This window comes from Phalacrocorax carbo, chromosome 1 (genome assembly GCF_963921805.1).
Source record: "Phalacrocorax carbo chromosome 1, bPhaCar2.1, whole genome shotgun sequence".
Classification (NCBI taxonomy): domain Eukaryota; kingdom Metazoa; phylum Chordata; class Aves; order Suliformes; family Phalacrocoracidae; genus Phalacrocorax; species Phalacrocorax carbo.
The window spans coordinates 55,836,853-55,860,103 of record NC_087513.1 but is presented as its reverse complement, the minus strand read 5'-3'; the positions used below and the strand labels follow the sequence as shown (position 1 = coordinate 55,860,103).

At 50.8% G+C, this 23,251-nt stretch overlaps 2 protein-coding genes across 4 annotated transcripts; both read right to left on the bottom strand.

Moving 5' to 3' along the window:
- Window positions 1-1,178: 1,178 nt before the first annotated feature.
- Window positions 1,179-10,316, bottom strand: TOB2 (transducer of ERBB2, 2). Of its 2 annotated transcripts, none has more exons than XM_064453464.1 (2): window positions 9,989-10,316; window positions 1,179-5,653 (listed from the first exon to the last, which is right to left on the bottom strand). In XM_064453464.1, the coding sequence occupies exon 2, from the start codon at window positions 5,565-5,567 to the stop codon at window positions 4,545-4,547; it is 1,023 nt and encodes a 340-aa protein (XP_064309534.1). In that variant the 5' UTR covers window positions 5,568-5,653; window positions 9,989-10,316; the 3' UTR covers window positions 1,179-4,544. The 2 variants fall into 2 exon arrangements, with proteins under 2 accessions (XP_064309534.1, XP_064309544.1); XM_064453474.1 differs by lacking the exon at window positions 9,989-10,316 and adding an exon at window positions 8,785-8,875.
- Window positions 10,317-15,602: 5,286 nt separating this feature from the next.
- Window positions 15,603-23,231, bottom strand: PHF5A (PHD finger protein 5A). 2 transcript variants are annotated; one of them, XM_064453497.1, is made up of 5 exons: window positions 22,983-23,099; window positions 20,987-21,010; window positions 19,946-20,063; window positions 19,390-19,556; window positions 15,603-16,302 (listed from the first exon to the last, which is right to left on the bottom strand). In XM_064453497.1, the coding sequence occupies exons 3-5, from the start codon at window positions 19,986-19,988 to the stop codon at window positions 16,213-16,215; spliced, it is 300 nt and encodes a 99-aa protein (XP_064309567.1). In that variant the 5' UTR covers window positions 19,989-20,063; window positions 20,987-21,010; window positions 22,983-23,099; the 3' UTR covers window positions 15,603-16,212. The 2 variants fall into 2 exon arrangements, with proteins under 2 accessions (XP_064309567.1, XP_064309559.1); XM_064453489.1 differs by lacking the exon at window positions 19,946-20,063 and having other exon boundaries at window positions 22,983-23,231.
- Window positions 23,232-23,251: the final 20 nt, after the last annotated feature.

The following is a 23,251-nucleotide window of genomic DNA, read 5'->3' as shown; positions in this document are numbered from 1 at the left end:
GCAGCCCAACTCCCAGGGCCTGCAAAGCCAAGGGCAAAGCAGCACAAGCTCTTCCAGGAAGAGCCAGGCTAGAGGGGCTGAGGAGGTGTCGGTAAGGATGCTAGTGGGAGCCAGGAGCCAGCACCAGCCTCATGTTTGGTTTCCTCAAGTACATTCAGAGCAGCTCCCTTCAACAGCTTTTTAAGGAGGCGGCGCAGGGAGCTGCAAGCCACCCCTCGAGCAGGAGGCAGCGGGAGGGCAGTGGAGCTGGGGAAGCTAGGTTACACAGCCATCCAGCACACATGGGGTGGGACAGGCGCTTCAGCATCTTCCTCGGCAGAGGGGAGCCATCTCACCTCATTTTGCTAAAATGGAGCAGCAACCTCCAACAAAATTCTGCTTAAAGCTGAGCAATGAGAGGTTAGAAAGAAGAGAAACAAGATCAAACCTTCACTATCACTGCTTGGTTCTCATATCCAGCCTCAAGCCCACCCTGGTGTCCTAGTTTCAGCTGAGATAGAGTTCATTTTATGAGAAGTCACCTTGGATGAATGTTCACAGCAGGGAGGATGAGGCCTGCACATGCACCTTGAGACTTCCTTTGCTTCGCAAGTATCCCAGACACCGCAGGATAAACCCAAACTGGTTTGCAGAGAGGGGAAGAGAAATCAACCCACAGAAGCCGCTGTCTGGGAAGGCTTCATCTACGCCATCCGACGACACCAGACAGATCCCAGCCCAGCCCCACAGGCAACAGCTCTGGCAAGCTGCCGCAGGAGCCGGGGATTTTAGGAACTCTGCTGCTTGACTGAAGGCCCCCAAAGCACCCCATGCCAAAGGCAAAAGCATCCAGCTCCCTCCTCTCCCCCCGCCTCAGGGAGCTGAATCACAGCCAGACCCGGGAAGGCCAGGCACACCGCCTCATTTTCCTATGCTGTGGCTGTTCTCAGCAGCACAAGAGGTCATGCAGACAGCTGCCCTCGCTGTGCTGCACAAGCCTGGGCATCACTGGGCTGCTCCTAAAGCAACACGGCCACTGCCAAAGGCACCACACACAGCAACTTTGCGGGAGAGAGGAAGATACCATGGGCTGGTTCATCCAAAGGCAGGCAGGGAAGGTGGCCGTGTCCCTCCTCGCCCAGGAACAGGCGTAGCAGAAGTGTTCTCTCCCCACCGAGCACACACCACACAACAACCAGTTATTATATCATGCTTTTAATACAAACTTAAAAAAATCTGGAACAATAGAAACTGTACAGATTTGATCAACCTTTTTTTTGTTGGTTTTTTTTGTTTGTTTTTAACTAAATCTCTAGACACACCAATGTCCCGTTCCAAAATATTGCACAACATTCTGAATACAAAACTCTGATTGTATTCCTCCTTCGCTAAAGAAAAAAAAAAAAAAGAAAAAAAAAGACAGCAACCCCCTGGTTCCCCCTCTCAGCAGCCCCCTTCTCAGAAAAAAAACAAAGCAGAGCACACACAGAAACCCTCTGCTCAGAGACATACAGGCTTGCGTCCTCTTTCACTCATTCTCTCCCACAAGGCAACTGTCGACTCACTCCTCGGAGAGGGGTGGGAGGAAAAGGAGGGAGGCTGACTGGGGAGAAAGGAATCTTCACCACTTTTTTTTTTAAAGTTTTTTTCCTGAAAAAATATTTTTTTCTCTCCTCTTTTTAAGAAAAAATCTTGAAAAGAAAAAAATTACAGTTTTTTTACGTTAGAAATATACATATATTATATATACCTCTTACATTTTACAAATGTAGCAAATTATTCAATACAAACAGACATCAACAAAAAGAACACAAACCCATAAAAAATAAAAGTTAAAAAAAAAATTCTCTCTTCTCTTCCTAAGAAACCAGGTAAATTAGTGCAGGTTTTTAAAAAATAAAATTGAAGCTGAACGCCTACATCCAAGACTAGAAAAGACCCGAAAAGGCCGTTAGTTTCCACTGCTGCCTGACACTGGAGGAACGTTTCTGAAGCACGCTTTTTTCCTTTTAAGATACAATGAGGTTGGTCCCTCCTCTTTTCCTCCTTCCACTCACACCACTATTTTTAAAGCAGGTATAATACGTGTGGCAGGGCAAAGCGGCATCAAAGCTTCACACACATAAGCAGGTGGCTGGGGGAGGCGTCCCCACCTCTCCCCTCCCTCCCTGTGCCAGAGGAGAGAACGCTGTCCTGCGGCAGTGGCTCACAGGTGGCTTTGCCAGATGTGGGGACGGTGGTTGGGGACAACTGGATTGCGTCCCGCAGCCTGAGCACCTCCTCAGTCCAGTGCAGCAAGTGGGCTGGCACTCAGCAGCATGCTCCCGGGGAGAAGGATGGGGTGGCAGTGGTAACATCCATGGCAGGGGGGGTGGTGTTAAAGACACAGAAGAAAAAAGGGAAACCCCACAGCTTGGCCATTCCTTAGCAACTTGCCCTAGTCTGGAAATCTCTGGAAACTCAGCAGGGTTGAGGCTGCAGGGGGCTGTCTGGGGGAAGCTAGCTGGGCTCCGTTCTCCTCGCCCACTGGCTGCATTGGTCATAGCTCAAAGGCAAGCAGCCTGCTTGGGAACCCACGCTGGGGACGAGGTCAGGATCATGCCTTCCCCCAGTCACCCAGCGAGGGGAAGGGTGTGCTGGAACCTCTCCTTAAAGCGCTGCGGGCAGTGGCAGTGTCCCTGGGACAGCCCGTTACCTCTGCAAAGGCTCATTGGCAACACAACTACAAGAGGGCTGGAGCGCCTTCACCTCAGCTCGAGGGAAGTGAGCAGGGAAAACCATGAGTTCAAGCCCATCTCCTCTGAAACAGGGATGTCTTGAAAGAGCATGGTGGTTTGACAGATACAGGAGAAGTGGTTTTCAGAGGGTGCTCCAGAGACATCATTAAAAGGAAAGCAAACCTCAAGTTTGGGAGGCAGCAAAAACCTTCTTTTTCTTTTAAACCGAAAACTTCAAAGACTGGAGTCTCATCATCTCCATCTCTCTTCTTTGCACGCTTCCATACTCCCACAACAACCTCCAAGGAGACCTCCTTCCCACCTAGAGAGCCTCCACCACCCTGCCTGGGTGGGCAAGAAGCAGCCCTCCTCCAGCTTCCTGTGAAGGTGGGTTTTGGAGTCCCTGACACAGAAGCGACCTAGCTGAGAAGCTGCTACCACCCGACTGCAGCACATTGTCCTGGGGAAAGCCACAGGGGCATTCCCAGATCCTGGCCCTGCAGCAGGGAGGCACTGTACATTCATGCCACTGGGATGGCCGCTTGCCTTCAGAGTGCCTGTCCCTACTCTGCTCTAAGCCTGCTGCTGTCCACACTGACGCAATCTAGCTGGAATGATGAGTTTATGCTATGTGCTTCCCTTCCTCACCAGATCAGCCACCTCTTCCCGCTCCTCCAGAAGGGTAGGAGACAGGATTTAGTCAGGTGTATACCTGGATGAAAGTAAAAACCCTTAAGCTACCACTCAAGAGAGCAGCTTCAACAACATAGCCCTTTCTCTCCTTCAAAAGTAGTGCTGCCTCTAACTAAAACAGAAGGAATTCCCTCTCTGAGACAAGATGATGAATTCACAGCAGGAACAAGAAACTCAGACCCAGGAGGCTGCCCCAGACGATCGCCAGTGGATGCTGGGGAGAACGTGTGGGAAGTGGGGTCAGGATCCAAGTAGGGCCGCCTGGCTCAGCACCACCTCACCCTGCCGCAGGGACAGGCGGGGTGCGTTTCTACTCCACAGGGCTGTCCTGCGAGGGCACGCAAAGGTCCCCTCGCTCACGCGCCGAAGGGGATGATAACCAGAGTCACTCAGTTCAAAGTGCTGTTCTCCTGTAGCGCGGCTGGAAGTGCAAATGAGGAAAGGTGCAGGAAGCCACCATTTCACAGTAACGCTCTGCCTTCCCTGCTACGTGCCGGGAGGCGGTCAAGGAGAAGAGTTAGCGCTTTTCAGCACACAGACAGAACAGTTGACGCCAGCCCAGGCTGGAGGGCCTGGAGTAACAACAGCACAACAGTCTACCCCCGCAGGCACAGGAGATGCTCTCCGTCTACACGCAGAGCAGTAACAGAAAAGCAAGCCCACCCACCCATTTCTGGCTAGCACGCAAGAGTGTGTGTACCTCCACTGACACTGACTCATCCTCTCCCTGTCCCTCCTCCAGCGAGGTGGTACGAAGAAGACATCCCTACGCCCACGTGGAAGGACCCTGTGTCCAGCGCTGGGGGGTTGGTGCAGGGAATCAGGAGCATCGTGACCTATGTTTGCACCAGTCCTGGGCTGGGCGAAGGGGGAACACGAACCGAAAAAATCCCAAGACTCAATTCAGGAGTAAAAAAGTGAGTAGGAAAAAAGCACAGGGACTGAGTTAAAAAACATGTCAGTGCTTCAGGAGCGTTGCCAGCACAGCGCAACAACACTGGGCTCTCTCTTTTCCCAAGAAGCTATATTTATAAGATTTGAATATTTTCTGTATATTTCTATTTTTCTTTTATCTTCCTCTTGTTTGTTTTGTTCTTATCCCCCCACCCCCACCCCCATCCCCCCCCCGCCCCAAAATACTCTCCTTCCTTGTGTTCAGTTGGCCAGGACGACAGGCTGGAACGACTGGCTGGGATACTGCATGGCATTCAGGTTGTAGCTAAGTCCTTCCACGAAGGGAGACTTCTCCAAGAAGAGGTTGTTGGTGCTGCCACCAAAGACCTGAGCCATATCAAAGGTACCACCTGTGCCAGTGTTGAACTGCGATGTTGGCGGGATGCTGCTGGCCTGGCTCTCGCTGGCAACACCATCGAAGAAGAGACTGCTGGCTCCTGGCGATCCGCCACTGTAAATGAACTCCTTGGCGTTGGGGGAGAGCTGCGACTGGGGGGCTTGGCTCCCAGCGCTCCCGACAAAGTTCAGAGAGTGCATAGACAGGGAGAGGCCCTTGTGCTTCAGCAGGTTGGTGGTGGGAGACCTGACCATCCTCGGCTGCTGCCCAGCCCCTGCTCCGCCACCCCCTCCTCCAGCTCCTCCACCCTTCTTCATCTTGGTAGAGCCGAACTTCGTGGCAGCAAAGGTGGCAGTGGTGAATGTGATGGGCTGGGCAGAGCGAGGGATGAAGGTGGGGCTCGGCGACTGGCCAAAGGAGGGGGACGGAGAGTTGGACAGCGAGTTGTCCTGGCTACCAATGGGGACAAATACCTGGGCATCGGGGTTGAAGCTGCTCTTGATTTCTTTGTCCAGCTCCACGGCACTGCAGCCCTCACTGTCATCCAGGTAGAGGACCTTAACAGAGCCCTTCTCGCCAATCTGGTAGGAGACCTCGAAAGGGTCGATCCAGACACTCAGCTCTTCTGGCACGTTGGCGCGTACATCCTCCACGGCCAGCCCACTCCGCTTGGCTGCCAGCTCCACCACCGGATCCACCGTCTCCCCTATATGAACACAGCGATAGCCAGATCCCTTCAGAGGCTTCTCCGGGTACCAGTGACCCTCATATTTCTTCTTCAGCAGGCGCTCTAGCTCCTCACCAAACAGGTCTGCCCGCCTCCGAGGAAGCTTGTTGTACAGGTATGAGATGATGAAGTTAAGAGCAACTTTGATCTCCAGATGCATACTCCTTTCGCAGCAAGCAAGTCAGGGCAGTGTATTAAAAGAGGCAAAATGACACACACATATACAAGATTTGGCTCCAAACAGACCTACGGAAAGAGAGAAAAGGATGGATGAAGACGAGAGAACACAACAGCTCTCCACCTGTTGAGACGAACAGCCGTGCTTTTTCATTAACAAAAGCCGAATGAGCAGTTTGCACAAATGCTAACAAGCAGTGATGCTCTCTGGGAGAGTCACCCCAAATCTACTGGCCCTCAAAACAGAGATGCTAGTAAGGAGGAGTCTCCCTGCTCCTCTGCAGAAGAAATAAGGGTGTAGTGACTACCCGCACGCAGGCACGTACATTATATTCACCTCGCTGCCAAGTACCGCTGCTGAAACCCGGCAGGCCAACTGTCTGCTCTGGCAGAGCTATTTCAGCACATCTAACACGCCTCTCTGTGCCCTGGCAACTCAGCTGCTACCAGCACGGCTCACCTGCACCAGCCTCTCCAGAACACAAGCGCACCACCTGAACAGCCTCGTGACCCGCTCAGCCGCCTGTGCGGAGACCCACTCGTGCTCAGGACAGCAGGGCCAGCCTCTCCTCCGGGAGGCTGGGTGGTCGTGCCGGGTGCCATGTCCTGCTGGCATGAGCGCAGAAGGGACGAGAAGGAGCGAGGGAGGGTGCTGAGGCACCAGCTGCCAGCCCATGTTTACTATCCCCTTAACTGGCAGGCACGTATCTTATGAAGCATACCCAGCTGAGGCTCTGCCTAGCTACAAGTCTAAAATCCCAGTTTAATTCAGCTGGGGGCGGGAAAGGGAGGCAGGAGACGTGCGTGGGGTCACAAAACTTACACATGCCAACAGTCTGTCCAATACAGTTCACATCACTTATCCCTGCGCAGAGGGAAGATGAGCTCTGCCAGGATCAGGTACCTACTTAACAAAAACTGAATTTGCTTGCCAAAGACTGAAGTAATCCTCCCTCGCGAGGAAGTCTCTGAAATGGAGGGAGCCCACAAAAGCACAATGCAAAACCACAACACTCAACTCTCCCATTGTACACGGATTTGCAAACAATGTTCATCTGGGTACAAAAAAAATCCCCAGGTAGGTCAGCACTGTGCTCTGTCACCCATCCAAAGAAAACAAATCCCACAGATATTTTAAGAGGAAGCACACTTCCAGTAGCCTCCACGCCTCTCCAGGGGGAAGCAGAATATCCAGTTTTTAATTGGCACCTTAGTCAGAGGCCGCTCTGTCTTCAGCTGCCCTCACCTTGCTCAAACAGACATACCGTGTTCAACCGTCTTCCTAAAATGGGCTTCAGGGATTCTCTCACACAACACTCAAGCCACTGTTTACGACTTGTGCCAATTATTTGGGGGTGGGGACAGAGTACAAACATACTGTGTCAGCATTCCCCTGAAAAACTGGGACTCCCACCCGCACAGCCAGGCATCCATGCTGGCCTAGGTCAGGAGGAAGAAAAAACTGACCAGACTTGTTTGCTTGGTCTAATTTAGTGGATGAGAAGGATTAAATAAATTTTAAAACCTCCTCAAGTATTTTGAGGCTTTATTAAAAAAAATAAATAAAGGGGGTGTGTGGGGATTCTATGCTTTTTCTGTAATAGTCTGAAATCAGAGAGGCTTGGCTTCAGGATGACGGTAATCAGAAGCAGATCCCACACCTCAAGTCCACCAACATGGTGGACAGTTCTGGAAGGAATCCCCTTTGGGTTCGACTCAACAACAAGAAAAAACACAGGAACGAGGGGATGCGAAAGAGGGGTAGAAGTCTTTCCTTTGAAACCTGCTTGAAGGAATTACTGTAGTATAACAACTTTCAGTAGGTCACTGAGACCTGACCAAATTCAAATAAGAACAGACAAATGCCAAAGAAATAAGCAACCAGAGTTTTTCAGAGAACAGCACAGAGAAGCCACTTTCAGGAGGCCAGAGTCGTGGCACAGAGCCTTTTCCAGAGAAAACGGCATGAAGCAAACCCCTGAAAGAGCACACCTAAATATTAACAAGAGCTTATACAACCCACACTACCTCAAGGGGGGATTACATGGAGCCCTCTTGCTCCTTCGGCTTTGAGGCATCCGAGGGAGAAGACAGCTTAGGATTCCAGCAAAATAAGGAGGAAGAAAACAGCCAGTTTGTAAATCTTTTAGTCTCATGTGATAAATTCTAATCCAACTCCAAAATCTATTAAGAAATCAGAAATTACAGATCGGGAAAGGAGCAAAGGTCAAAATTTGTTACCACCCTATTTGCAACACAAATGCCTTAATATACTTTGAAGAGCCCACATCCTCATCAATCTTCTGTAGAAGAAAGCGAGGAGATACAATTACAAATCATTGTCTCCTTTTTTCTTTTCTTTAAGAAGTATTCCCCCTTCCTAAAAGGGGAATACTCTGTATCCTGATGACAAAAAAAAGATGAGTTAATTAGCTTAATAATACGAACAGCTGCCAAGGTAGCTGCACATAGCTGATACTTGCAGAAGGCACAAAAAGTCAGAGATACCACTGACTCCTCAGGTTGCTGACACAGTAAGACGTGCTCCAGTAGGACCCCCTCGATCTCTCTCTACTGCACTAAAATATGATAACATAGTAATAAAATAAGAAAAAACAGCCGAAGCAGCACGGCTCCAAAGGAAGAAAAACTAAATATCAATTGTAAAAGGTATTCTGACAAGTCTTCCGTAAGGAGAGGTGTTTCTGAAGTAAAGGCTTACAGTACCACGGGCAGAACATCGAGGTGCCGGCGGGGAACAAAGGGTTGTTCCTCTGCTCTGCGGAGGAGTTGTAGGAGCCCTCTCGGATCCCCCCCGTTTACCAGCACGGCGACGTGCTGGGGGAGACAGGCCAAACGACCGCTTGCATCAGAGGAGAGCAAACACGGGAACGGTGCCCTCTCCTCCTCGCTACGCAAACATGGCGGGTGACCTTGCGAGTATCCACCCAAGCTCCTGAGGGAGGTCTGGCCCCCGGGAACCGGCTGGCCGCCGCTTCACCCTCACCACCGCCCTTTCCAGTGACTTTAAAAAAGACCGGGCGCCACGACGAACTGCGGTCCCACGGCCGGCCACACCTGCCCTGAACAAGGGACATTCCGCGCCCCCCCCCCCCCCCCTTCCAGCCCAATCCCACCCACGGGGGGCAGAGGGGCGCCCCACACACACACTTGAGGCGAGCGGCCCTACGGGGACGCACCCGAGGGAAGAAGCGAGGGAGGCGGCCGCCCCCTCCCCGGGAGAGCGGCCATTTCTGGTGACCCGGCCGGAGAGCCCTCCCACCCCCCCCCCCGGTCACCCTGGGAGTTGTAGTCCTCGCCCCCCTCCCCGCCCCGCGACCTACTTCACTTTCGGACTACACCTCCCGTCGTGCTCCGCGGCCGGGCCCGGCCCCTTCGCTCAGCGGGGCAGGGCACAAAATTTTCCACGGCACATGCGCCCTGCCGCTGCCCACGGCGGGGAACACGCCCCGCGGCCCGGCGCTCGGGACCGCCGGGCAGCCGCCCCCCTTCTTCCCTTCCCCTCCCTCTCGGCAGGGACAGGGGAGGTGCGTTCCCACCCCACGGCTCTCACCCCACCCCACCCCGCCCCGCGGGTGTGGGACGGAGCCCAGGAGGCCACAAGCCCCGTCTCCATCCCCCTTGGGGCACGCCGGGTCGCAAACCCCAAAAGAGCCCTTCGACGGGGGAGGGGGGAAGTACCCACACAAGGGCGAGCTCCCGGCCCCACGCACCCGGCGGGGCACCGCGGCGACCCCCGAGGCCCGGAGGCCCGGGGGTGGGGGTGGCGCCCCCCAACACGAAGCCCCAGGCCCGACCTCCCCCGCAGCCGCATGACCCCTTCCCGGGGCGGCCGTACCCGCCAAGGGCGCCCCGGCCAGGACCCCCCGCCTCCCCAGGGGGAGGCACGGCCCCTCCGCCGGCAGAGAGGCCGGCGGTGCCCGGCCCAGCCCAGCCCCGGCAGCGCCTTTGTTGTCGCCGGCTTTCTCTCCCCCCACCATCCCCGGAGCTGGATCCGCCGTGAGGGAAGGGAGACACCCCGGCACCCACCCCCTCCTAGGCCCGGGGTGCCTTTTTGGGGGGCTGAGCCGCACATCCCCCCCTCCAATCAGATTGAAATGAAGGTGGGGAACCGAACGAAATGGTGAACTGGGGCATTGCAAAGCGCCACCGACCTAATGACTTCCCCCCCCGAAGCCACCTTAATCCCCCCCGGGGCCGTCAGCCGCACGGTCGCTCCACGGACGGATAAATTATACCCCCTCCCAGTTCCCCCGGGGACCAGGAGCCCCCTCAGGCCGAGCCCACTGATAGAGTTTCACGGCATCACCACAAAGGGGATGCGGGCTGGGGGTACCCGGCCCGAAAAGGGTGTGGAAGGGAAGCACCCCCAGCCCCACTTACTTCGTCCTCGGCTCCAGGGCCAGCGGCTGGTGGCGGCTGCTCGGAGGCCGTGGGAGGTGCGCGGGGGTCTCTGCCCCGTCCCGTTCCCCTCCCTCGCGTTATCCCCGGCGGTGCGGTTCTTCCGCGGGGCGGACCCGGGGGCTGCGGCGCGGGCCGGAGGTGGTGCGGGACGCCCGGGGGTGGGGATGCGGATGCGGGTACCGGTCGTGTCGGTGTCGCCTCTCGCCGCCTCGCCTCGCCCCGCCGGCCCGGAGCCGCCCGCGCCCTGGCCCCAAGTGAGCCAACTCACGGCAAACTTTCACCCTTAGCAACCCCGCGCAGGGATCCGCGCTCCCGCCCAGCGTGATGCGGTCGCGGAGGGCGGGCCGGGACTACTTCCCCCTCGCCTCCCGCAGCCCCCAGTCGACGGGGGGTGCTTTAAATCCCCTTTTCTCCCTTTTTTTCCCCCCCCCCACTCCCCCCCTCCCTTCCAGTGCTGCAGCCGCAGCGGTGGGGGGGGAGGAGGGCTGCCAGCCGCCTGGCACCGAGGGCTGCCCCGACTCCGGGGGAAGAAGGAAGGGGCTTGATCTGGGATGAGGATTGACCTGAGGATTTCCCCAAGCGGCTTAGCCCCGGGCGGGGGGGCACGGCGAGGGGACGGAAGGGGAGCGGGTAGGGAAGGAGGAAAGGAGGGAAGGAAGGAAGGAAGGGACCGGTCGGCCTTTTCTTCGCTTCCACGCACGACGGATGCTTGGCAGCCGCCGCCACCGCAGGCCGGGGTGGGGTGAGAAGGGGCTGGTGCTGTCGGGCCCCGGCTCCGAGGCAGGACTGGCCCCGGGCTGAGGGTGAACCTGGGGGATTCGGGGGTTCCGAGGGGACAAGCCCCCCGCACAACCCTTCGAGAACTCCGGTGCTGGAACCCCCGAGCCCCGCGAAGGGCGCGAGGGGCAGTTTGGGGTCGAAGCGCCCACAAGGGCCTGAGGAGAAGGACCAACCCCGGCCCCTTACTGCAACCCCCCGGGACCCCCGGCGCTGTGACGGGGCGGAGGGGAGACACGGGTTGGAGGGCCGGGAGGGGGTTGCAGGCTCATCTCAGGGGACAAAGGGGCGAGGCCTGCGGCTGTTAACCCCCCAACACTCCGAAGCAGGGAGGGCGCCCCAGCCCCACAGAACCCATGGACTACTTTGTCACCGTACTCCTGTGCGCCTCCGCCTTCAGCGGAGGGCCGGCCGGGTCCGCGGCGGAGGCGAGGGACCCGCAAGGTGCGCGAGCGCCGGCCGTGCTAAAAATAACTGCGGCGTGTTAGCAACAGCCTTCCCATTGGCTAGCCGGACCCGGCGGCGCCTTCGGATTGGTGCGTTTACTCGACCAGTGAGGCGAAGGGGGTGTGCGCGGGAGGGGGCGGCGCTGGGCGCGGCGCGGGGTCTGCCGGGAGTTGTAGTCGCCGGGGGCAGTCGGGTGCGGCGACCACCTGCAAAGGGCTCTCGCTGTCCACACCTAAGGCCGATTTGACCCGATTAAAGCTCCAAACAAGGGGAGGGGACACCAAGAACGGCGGTCCCAACCGCGCACCAGAGCTGGCACAAGCAGACCAGGGAGGGAAGCAACGGTTCTCAGCAACCAAGTGCTATGGCAGTCCCCATTGCGGTGGAGGTAGCTTGCTCGGCCCATGAAAGGTCCCATTATGTCTCGGTTTTGAAGAATTCCTGAGAAAAGAACCCATCGTGGAGTCACATTTCATCTTGGAACTGGATCTTCTCAATAATACAGTTATATTGGAATTATTCATTTATTGCCTGTTTCCAAAAGGGACAAAGACTGCAGACGCTTCCCAAGCTGTTCCGTGTCCCTCTGGACATAATTCTCCGCAGCAACTGCCTTCCCTAGTGCAAAAATACAAACTTCCTCTCTTGTCCCGTTTCCACAAGGATCCTCAGCATCTTTCAGGGTTTGGTTTGTCCTCCCCACCCCAGGAACCCCTCACCTTTGGTACTGCCTTTCCCACTGAAGAGGGCTTCTTCTGAAGCCAGTGAACACCATGTGCTCAGAAATCTGTCAGTGCCGTCCTTCCTAGCCACGGTGCTACAGTGGCCGTCCTTGCTCATGTTTCCCACCCGTTAGAAAAAAAACAACCAAACACACACAAAAAAACAAACAAACAAAAAAAAAACAAAAAAAACCCCAACAACTTTTGAAGTTGGCTTTTTTCCTGCAGGGGAAGCAGGGGGAAGAGAAGGAGAAGATTTATGAGAGCTATTATGAGCAGCCTTATTTTCATCACTCCTAGTTTAAAAGGAATTTTGTTACAAAAGAATGTATTTTTTTTTTCATACTCCCTTGCTTTGCTGGAAACAAAATTATGCTGTCAGCCAGAGATCAGGTAATTAAAACAACTGTGCTATTTTTAGCATCATTGAGAAAAAAAGGCAATTACATTTCTAAAATTCTATTGTTGTTTTAATAAGGTGTTACTAAGAGGGTGTTACACATTAGGGCTCTTTAAAATACTTGCGCCTTGACCGTGCTCCTTTAATTACCGTGTCACCCTGGTACACATGGAGGCAGAGGAATTCTGTCACAGTATCCGCTCACGCATTCCCAGCCATTTGGCTATTACGTCAAAGCAAAGCTCCTGAATCACGTGCGCGAGGGGAGGGAAGGAATCGCCAGGCCGCCAGGACAGAGCTCGTTTTGCTGGGTTATTTAATGCCAAGGAAGGGCAGTCAGGTTATAATCGGGCATAATTAACGCTGCCGTACCCTGAATCCTCTTTACATTCAAGTCACATGACAACCTCAAGGAAATGAAAAATTCTTTCCTGCTATTGAAACGGGCAAACACCATCTCCAGCTGATCCCCCTAATGAGAAAATAACAGCTCCTGTGCAGATAAGGTTTCAGAAGTAGGATTTTGTCTATGCAGCTCCTCCAGGGAAAGCTCACAGGCAGACTCAAGGCCTTTGCCTACCTTCAGGTTTTGTTGTTCTTTTTTAAAGAAAGGTAATGCTTTGGGCTCAAGGGCTTTGTCAAGACAAGGTCTGGATGATTCAAAGGGTTGGCGGGGTGTTACAGAGCTATTTGCTGAGCTCAGTTGTAGCTGTGGCCCATAGTTGGTCTGAAATGTTGTGAAATCGGGAACATCTACGTTTCAGAATGCAGCGATGCCTTATTAGTACTGGCAACACTTAATTACTTAATAGGCCAAGAGGTCCCATGTTCCCCCCCCAATGTAAATATTTGAAATAAAGGGATTTTGTTTACTTATTACATAACACCCTTTTGATTAAAAAAGAAAAAAAAAACTATAACCCTACCTAGAAAAGACACATTTAGCTCCATGCAATTATGATTCGCAGGCAGCACCACGGGTGTTCAGGTGCCAGAGACGCAGCCGTCCCTCCCACCCTTCCTTGCAGTTGTCACGCAAGTGCTTCACAGCTGGCAGCCAGGGAGCCCCTGAATCAGGCTTCTTAAGACTCCAAGGTCTGATGAAGCCCTTCCAGTGCTTGGCAGACACATGGCAGCAGGACACGTCTCATTCCCTCCCCAGCAGGGAAGCTTGCCCTTTTAACATGTGCTCTGGTCCCCAGTACTGCCAGGAAATCTTCTGCTGGACAAGTACTTTAAAATCTGCTTAGGTAAGAAATATTGCACTTTTCCAGGGGCACTGCCTGGGTTTCATTTGCTGGTGAACAGAAATCATTACCACGCAAGCAAGATTGAATTTTTCTGGGCTACCCGACTATATCCATTACCCTTGTCTGAACTAGCAGCTTCAGGGCAATGTCCTATCCATGTTCTGAAAGTACCAGAAAGGCAGCAGCGCTGAACCGATCTGAGCACCAGCAGCATTTGGCATTCTCCCCAGAGCTGTCTGAGCAAACAAGGCAAAGGGGAAAAAGCTTCTCCCTCCCTCCCTCTCTCCACCTGCCCAGTGACTCAGAACAACTAGAAATGGCAGCTTAACTCTCACTGCTGCCAGAACGCAGACCGATATATCCAGCGGTCAGAGTGAGGGCATCAGGAGTGCCAAGAAAGTAAGTATGCCCAGCCGTTTTTGGGGGTGGGGGAAGGGATGGGGACACTCATATCTCTATAGCAACCCCTGCCTGGCCGATCCTGCTAAATGATTGGGAACAAGGGCTGCTCTAAAATTAGATCTTCTAGGGGTTCCTGCACCAGGGGCGATAACACCGAGACAAAAAAAAAAGGTAATTCAAACTTCATATCCCTCCACCTTCACCAAACAACTTTTGTTCTTTTAGAAACTTCTGGGAAAGAAAAAAACCCCAGACAACCCATATAAGCCTTCTGCATTCCTAGTATGATAATTTCGGTGGCCTGACTGAGAGCAAGTGATAAATTCTGGTTGAAGTGATAAAGTTCCAGGTACAAAAAAATCTGCATGTCATGCCCTGCTTTTAAAGAAATACAGAATTTAACACGGCTGATAATGGCTCCGACACAGGCTTCTCAGTCAGTGACAAGAGGCAGCTGCTTATTCAGACAGAATTCCTTCAAGAGAGTGGGTTTGCTCTGAACATCTTGGCAAATGGCATCCACATTAGTGAAAATTAACCAGAAGCTGTGTAAGGGAACCACAGTGCAGGGAAGAAGACATACAGATACTCTTCGGACTGCAAAAAGCTTGGAACAGAAAACTGACGGAATTAATAGCTGGGGGGAGGAAAGGGAACAGCAGCTGAGGAAGCTGTAGGACCAGTCACAGCTAGAGCCAGCTGCAGCAGGAAGAAATTACTTTTAAGGGAAGGATGATCACAACTTGTCTGCTTGTTTTCACTCCTATCTGAAATACCTACATGGCTGGAACAGGTAGAAGAGGCATTTAAGCCAGAGGGGAGTTAGAGGAATCAGTACTAACCTCAGGGGAACAACTGAAATCCTGTAAGGGGCACAAAACAGGCTCTGCATCCCAAGATGGCGCAAAGAGAATCCCGTTACTATAGCACACACTCTGCTCAGACTACGAAGACTCCAAGGACCACAGGGCAGGCTGAACTACGACCCTAATTTAACCACCTGAAGAGTGCTCGCACTAGCAGGGAACTCAGTTCCGTCTCTGCATATAGGTGCCCGTTCCCAGATCTCTGCTGAGCCAACAGACTGCTTTTAGCCCATACTGGTATTTGACAAACAAGCAGCCTCTGGTTTTCAGCATGTGTATGGCTAATAGCCTAGAACACAATAGTTGGTTTCCAGTTACAGCAGAGAAGGCTTTAACTTATTCACAAGAACAGGACAGCGAGTCAAATAGCTTAGTAGGTTTTAGAAAGGGATTGGATGTTTGCATGGTGAAACAACACCCACAGCCGTATTAGCTAGGATAAGGGTTACAAGCTCAGCGATCCTCATGCTATGGGACAAAATGATCAGTGGCTGGGATCACGGGCAGACAAAAGCGATAGCCATTCCCCGAAGCTCCTTGCAGCAAGGTCACATGGCCATAAGCAGACACTGTCAGAAACCAGATAACCCATTGTGCAGTTCTAGCTGGGCTAATCCTGTGCGTCCCCAGAAAGCTCCAGAGAGGTTAGGCACAGAATGAACCGGAGAGAAATCCTCATTATAGAAAAAAAACCCAACAAAACCCCAAAAACCAAACACCACAACCCCAAACAAAAGAAGAAGCTTTATTGGTATGCATCCTACAGAAATGGTTGCAAGAAAGGGCCTTGGATTAATATGTCAAAGAAAACATGGAACAGCTGTGCTCTCCCTAGGAAGGCATGAGCCACGAGCAGGTTCCTTACAAAACAGGGCAGCATGGAAATATACTGGAGGGAGGTGGGGGGAGCAGACACATGGGACTCGCTCTGTTCTTCAATACTGATGTGCGGCATGATTTCAAACAATTGAGAGGAGGGCTGGTAAGAACAACTGCAAGGTGTTTCCCCACACCAGTAATGGCACTTGCTTTTTGCTGAGCTGGTCTGCTCCATGTGTAAATACTTGCCCACCAGGATTTTTATAGCAAGCTGGGGCAGCTACTAGCAGAGCTTCTGAAAAGGCAACAGACAGTAATCCTCATTTGCTCTCTCTGATACTCAGTTCTGATTGGGTTTCAGTCCCCACTCAGTCTCTTACTTCTCCAACCCCAAGCATACTACTGAATTTGTACTGCTTTAGAAAAAATAATCAAACGGTTTTCAATAATATTAAAGTCCACAGATGTTCCAAGACCCTCTTGCCAACCTGACAGGAGGTGTAGCCACATATGGATAGGATCACCTCTTCTTGAAGCCGTACTTTTTCCTTTCGTAGAAGAGATCTGTCTTGGAACTGCCTAGGTTGACAATCTTAGGGCAACCATCTCTCTGCAAGAATAAAACAGCATGTAAGTTAGGAGATGGGCAAACAGAACAACATCACCACTTATATAGTTCTATTAGGTTCTCAGTTCTCATGCTCCTCAGCCTGTTCTCAACACACATTTTGAACCCCTGAGCATACAAACTGTCCTCCAATTCTGGTTACTACCAGCAAGAGAGTGGAACAGAGAAGAGGATGGATGCCTTTTTAACATTACTCTAGGACATTCTCTTCCTCAGGGTGAAGATGGAAAATAGCTCATATAACAACTGCAGTTTAATGAAAAGGATGCTCAGTGCCTCAAGACTCGATTCTTTCTAAATTAGGATACGCAGGATTTATAGGGCCCAGAGGAATAACCTTTCCCCTTCTTAGCCAAGAAGACTCTTGTTGCTTTAGACTTCACCAGGCCATTCTTGTGTTTAGGGACCCCTCTCAGCTGTGACAGCAGAACCGAATCTCAAATTTCCTGCATCCCAGATTGATTACGGCAGAGGCTGTACAGTCATCCTGGGAGAGGACAGCTATTTGCAGCAGCTACGCAGATAAGTCCTTGTACCTGAATTCCAGTAGATGGTGAGAAAAAAGCCACAAGAAAAGCAAGGAGGGGAGCGGGGGAGGAGACCTGCCTCAGAGGTGTGCTTGCAAACTCAGATCGGGGATGTACCTCTCAGTGTTCCAGGGAACACTTGTCCGTGGGCCACCTGAGCCCAGCATCTGCAAAACGTTGTGGCAGGCAACAGCAGCTGTGAGGGGCTCAGCAGGCAGAGGAACACGTGTCCTTGGCTGTTGCATAAGCCTGAGTGGATCAGATTTAGAAAGCCTCTGGGCAGATGTCAGCTGCTGTAGAAACTGCACCCAAGCTGCCCCACCGATACCTGCTCCTGTGCAGGAGATACAGCCCAGTGGGGAGGGTCTGCATGGTCAAAATAACAGGAGAGGGGGGGACAAGACATCATCCCTCCCCCATACACCTGCCACAAACCGTCTATAGCTACTGTCTCCTTATTTGATTTTGAACCTCAGTAGTAGGACTCTTCCAAGCCTTGCTTCCCACGATCCAGGGAGTCTGTGACAACCTTGACAGCATTATTGCAGGGCTCTGTTAATTTTTCCACCTCCTCCTAAGGAGGCAGCACATGAACACACTCCTGTCCCCAGTAAAAGATTACTTTTTGCAACTCAGAGCTGTCCTGGGTGACAAGGCAGGGTTTTGCTCCTTACCCACAGATAGAAGCAAGGTGAAACAATACCATATTCCTCCATCAGAACAAACCAAGAGTAACCAGGGCCTCTGCCTCATGCCCAACAGTGTTCTGCCTCCTCCATTTTAGTATTGGCTTTCTTGCTTCACTACCCTGTCCAGTCTTTCTCTGAGGATGATGTTAGTGCTGTGACTGAAACCTTGAAGTGTTAGAGATTCAGGTATAGAGCTCTGTCCATCTGCTCTTATTCACTTCAGAACCAGCTACCGTGATTGTGACAGGCGGCATACTTTTCTCATTCTGGGCACTCTACACCTGTGCTGATACTTTTCGATCCTGCATGTCAATCGCACCAAATCTGCTGTTTCAGAACTGCAACTTCACATCTGCAATAATCCCCAACATTTGAGTTTGCTGGTACAGAGCAACTGTGCTTATAGAGCAGCCTTCACTCAGTCAAAATACCTCAGTTCTGACCTGTCATTCTCCTGCTCCTCCAGCTCTACATTTTCTACAATCCTCCCTTGCAGAGCAAGGGACCTTGACTTGGACCTGAACCAGACATGATAAGCTACAGGTGAGCTTAGGTTATGACAAATACCTGCTGGGAGTCAATATGAATTGGTAAAAATAAAACCAAGCCTATTTTACTCATAACTTATCAAGCCAGGTGTCTTGGTTCCAAAGGCAAGTGAACAAAGCTACTGTTTCCCACAGCATTTCTAAAGTAGGAGGCAGCACTACCATCACAGCACTTACATCCATATTTAGATACTAAGAAAGACTACGGTCCTGTCAGATCTAATGACTAAATTCAGATGAGGACCTGCCCTGTCCTGAATTTAGCTGCAGGCCTCTAGAGAACATGTAGGCACTGCAGAGAATTAAACCAGCAACTCACTCAGCAGAGTATGTTCCTCTAAATCAGTCTGAACCACTCTCTCAGCATGTTCTCCACTATCATTTGGGTGTGCTGGAAATGGCATTTGCAAAGCACCAAAACCCAAACAACCTTTAAGAGACACTCTCACAGCTATCAGGTCTGTATTCTGGGGTTATCGCAACTGTAAGCGTCATGTTCTTGCTTCTCCCCAAGGTCTTTGGACCACTTTATTTGCAGTTCTTCAGGTCCTGCACTCATTTTGCTGGATATTAACACACAAGGGGTGAACAGCTGCCTCATTTCATACACCCAGTGGCTATCTTTCAGTACAATAAGATTAAACAGCACTGACTATAGAAATAAGGGATCATTACACCAAAAAGTGTTGGCAGAAAACAGATGTATATAATAGAGGCCATTCCAGAAAAGAAAAAAAAAATTAAATAATATTCCACTGAAATTATAAACTTGCAAAACACAGCAGTGCAGACACAGGACACTAAGATCTAAATTTACATTGTAATCCAAAGGAAAACACAGCTGGTGAATCCATAGGCCTTACAGTACCGTACATGCCCTTGGTCAGGGACTGATAATGGACTTCTACCAAGGAGCTGCTCCTACCATTGCCTTTGCAGTGTCTGTAATATCTCTGACCCTGATAAACCCAGGCCGCGAGATCTAGCAAGATAACAACTTCAAGCTGTAACAAGCAGCATGGGGAGGAAATGAACAGTGAGTGTGCAGTGCAAAGTAGTCAAAGATCCTTCAGGATGAAGAGAGTTACGAAACCTCAAAATGCTACGATACTCTGCAGACACAGGGAACTACCAACAGGGGAAGAAAGGTACAAGGTACGGAAAACCAGTGCCAATACCAGTAGTGGAACCCAAGTGCCCCATGTCCTGACACAAATTTCACTAGCTCCAAGCCCCTTAAATATAAGCATGGCTACTAAATAAAGTCACATAACCAATTCAAGAGGAGTGTGGATGACAACGCACATCTTTTTCCTGGATGGTACACTCCTTGCAGTAGTAGGCATCAGACACTCCTGGACCCCCGCAGATCACGCAGCGCCCTTGGTACGAGCCGTAGTTACACTCATCACATATACGCACAAGAGTGCAGGGCCGCACGTAGGAGTCACAGATCACACATTTGCCATCACCTGCAAGGACAGCAGAGCCTTTGGTTACAGGATGTCCTTTTCGCCACCCGACATAGAAGAGAAAAGCTTCCTAGTAGGAGAACTTGCCTGTACACTCAAAGAAAACACAAGTGAACTGCAGAAATTCACTTTGCAGGCACAGGCTGCAACTTCTGTTTTATTTGCACACAGGCTTGAGAAGAACAAGGGCCCGTAGCCTGCGATATTTGAGTTGTGGTTTTTTTTCTTTGTTTTTTTAATCAAGCATTCACACTCAGAGAAGAAACTCCAAGTCACTTTTGTGATTAGCCAACACCTGCTTAGATCACACCATTACTTTTACTCTAGAACTTTTCCTGAATATTTCACTTGTGAAAAAAATGCTGGACTGACAGGACTAGTGTCCTTACCTACACAGAAGCAGCAGTGTAAGCTTCTCCCACAGTGCCTCATCAACAAAAGTCTGGAGTTACTATCCTCAAAGAGATGAGATAAGAGATTGTACTTGTGGTCCTTTTAATCGTTCATCTGTGAGAAGGCCAAAGAAAGGGCAAACTGGCATGAACAGCTTTCTCACAAGGAACTGAGTGAAACTCAAGTACTCGTATCATACAGGCAAGCAGCCACCAGATGCCATCGACAAGCTCTGCTGTACTGGACCTTATCCAAAACACTGACCTAGGGACGAAAGGCTTCATATCCTATTACCAGTTCCCAAGGCACCTAATCCTGACTCCCACAAACAGCTCATCTAACCGGCTCCTAAATCTTCACCCTGACAGCCCTCGACTACTACCAATGGGAATCGGTTTCACTGCTGAATGCTCTTGAAAACAATCTTGCTGCTTCAGACTGTGTTTCTCCCCACTTTGCTTATTTTCATACTATTTTTGAGTCATGAACTAGTCATCTTATTTGTTCTGTTCCCCTACAAGGATCTAATGACAGATTATATTCTTTCTTCCCTTCTAGAGTTGAACACTGGCATTTGATTTTGTGGGGTTTTTCTGCTCTAACTCTAGATGTTCCCCACCCCCACCCCGACGCCCCTACTCTTATTCTCCTAGATGCTGAAGGGAACCTTTCCCAAGGTGTGAAGAAGACAGATTCCAAAAATGCATTTTTTTCCTGCTTTGAAGTGATCGGGCTGATCATTTTGTAATACAGATTACAAGGAATCGATCAAGAAGTCACTGTAGCCTCAGCTACTGAAAATGCCAGCAGCATATACTCTAGAACAGCATGCATTTGTGTGACAAACTGTTTGAGACTATAACTTTGTAAGTATTCATTGATTTACACTTGCAATACACAGGTAACTCTTCCCATCTCAAAGAGTGACATCAAGTTCATGGTTAAAACAAAAATAGAATCCAGTCCCCAAATCCAAACTGTATGCTCTAACCACAACACCACATTCTCAAGCAACTATATGTAGAAGCTATACTTACATTTTTCACAAAGTCTTCCAATTGCTGTAAGAAGAAAAAGAAGGAATAAAATTATCTGAGGCAGAAACAGGAGAAAAATATAACTACAAGCTTGAAAGTCAAATAATTATCTTCTGCAGAAGCAGTCTTTTTTTTTTTAAAAAAAAGTAAATCACAGAAACAGTTTGAGCATAAATACAAACATATTTATGATAAACAATATATACCCTCCTGGAGACATTTACCAGAATCAAAGTCTAGATGTGCTGTGAATGTGCAAAGACACCCATTGACAGTAAGAAAACCTATATTCATGATTCCATTTCAAACATAGCCAGTGTACCTGACTGAAGGAAACCCTACACATGAGTCTTGGCATAGCTTTTACATCAGTTTTAATGAGACATCAACAAAAAAAAAAAAAAATCAAGTGTATCTGATTTAAGGCAGGCCAAAGACCTTCTTCGCTTCAGAACATAAAGGTAGTTAAACGTATCTTAGAAGCCTTGTCACATGTCTAGGAAACTCACAACAATGATACTAGTAGCTTAGATAAATGCCATAAATATCAAGTTCTAAAGACCAGATGTCCACATTCACAGAGACTAAATAGTGATTCAGTTGAAGTTTGAGGGCCAAGAGGTTCATCAGTCTGGGAGTTAATTTTCAGCATAGACTCGTTAACTGTTCCAAAAAGAAGTTTCCTATGGATAGTGCAGCTGCACATTTTGCATTTACTGTTCTTTCAGAAAAATGCACATTAAATTTGCTTTTCCAATGAGTAAAAAAAATCTGGAAGAAATATGTCGACTTCTAGTCTTGTATAAGACTCCTTTAAGACTTAGCAGGGCAAATTCTGACCCAAGTGTCAGGAATAAAGCTCATTATCTGTATATCGGTATAACCTGGAAGATAATTTTATCCTGCAGCCAGAAAGATGCCCCAATGCTGACTGATGCCTTCAGCTCATTCTCCTGGTGGCACTGGCACAGCTGGCACAGCCAACACAGCAGGAGGAAAGTACATCAGAATCTTACTTTTCAGCATACAGCCATCACTTCCTCTGCCTTTCCCCCACCTGAGGAAAAAGAGGCTGCCGTTATGCACGTATTAAAGCCACTCAGCTCCACTGAGAGAGGCCCAGGAGCACCGGCATATCAGGAGGGGCCCCCAGGGGGAGCGCCCAGGGCAGGGACAGCGCCAGTGTTATCCCAAAAAGCGTGCCCGTTCGCCCGGCGTGCAAAACGCCAAACTACACACAGAACAGAGATATTTTATTTGATGATTTTTGCGCAAAGCTGGGTGCTAGGTGGTAACCCCACAAAGCCAGCACACCACACTGAGACACTACAAGGTATCCATACAGTTAAATATGTCAGTCACAGACAATATTCCCGCCCCCCAGCCAATAATTGGTTAATTTTTTTCTCATTTCACCTTAAAGGTACAGCTCCCTTTAAATTTACCACGCATGCTCAGAGATTGAGGGGTTTATTTAAGTAGGGGGTTTTCTGGCCTATGGGCGTGATTTTTAGTATTATAATGACCTAATGGGCACTTAGTTTTAGTTCTTATCAACATCCCAATTAGTTATTCTCCTTAACTATACACTTTATCACCCCATTCTCAGCGTCTTCTGAGGCGAGATGTTCCCTTCTATTAGTCTCTCAGCTCTCTTCAAGGATAAAGCCGTAAAATAAGCGCTTCCCTATCTCTCAGCTCCCTTCTCTGGCCGCCACTTTCTGTTTTGCCAGGCTCGCGTGGTGCATAGTTACCGCTCAGCGGAAAATTTTGTTTTCTTCTTGATAACACCAGCAGCCTTCAAAGAACCCATACAACACGGCAGAACACCAAAAGAAGAAGTGAAATAAAAAAATAGGGAGAAGGAGCGAGGCGGGCGCCCCTTCTCCGCCAGGCCTAACGGCCGCGCGCGCGCCGACTGGCCCCTAACGGCACACGCGCGCGCGCCTCGCCCTACAGTGAAGCGATGGTGCAAGAGGACTCCGCCGGGACTCACCGACGCCCGCCTGCTTGCGGCAGAAGATGAGGTCCGGATGGTGCTTGGCCATAACGACGCGACCACCCGCCCAGCCCTGCCGCCCCGCGCGCTCCCCGCCGCCCCGCGCTCCCCGGCGCCCCCGGTCCTGGCAGGGGTGGTGAGGACAGCGCCTGAAAAAGCAGAGTCCCAAACGGGAACGCCGGTGCGCGATGGCGCGGAGGGCTGCCGAAAAAACCGTCCACGCGGAGCCGCTCCACCATTAACCTTCTCCCGCCCAGGGGAGCCCC

Excerpts from the sequence above, each read along its gene's own strand:
- PHF5A (XM_064453489.1), bottom strand. The coding sequence starts at position 23,034 with ATGGCCAAGCACCATCCGGACCTCATCTTCTGCCGCAAGCAGGCGGGC. Across the intron at positions 19,557-20,986 it reads TGGAAGACTTTGTGAAAAAT|GTGATGGCAAATGTGTGATC; the intron begins GTAAGTATAGCT and ends CTGTCCTTGCAG. Across the intron at positions 16,303-19,389 it reads GTACCATCCAGGAAAAAGAT|AGAGATGGTTGCCCTAAGAT; the intron begins GTGCGTTGTCAT and ends TTATTCTTGCAG.
- TOB2 (XM_064453464.1), bottom strand. The coding sequence starts at position 5,567 with ATGCATCTGGAGATCAAAGTTGCTCTTAACTTCATCATCTCATACCTG.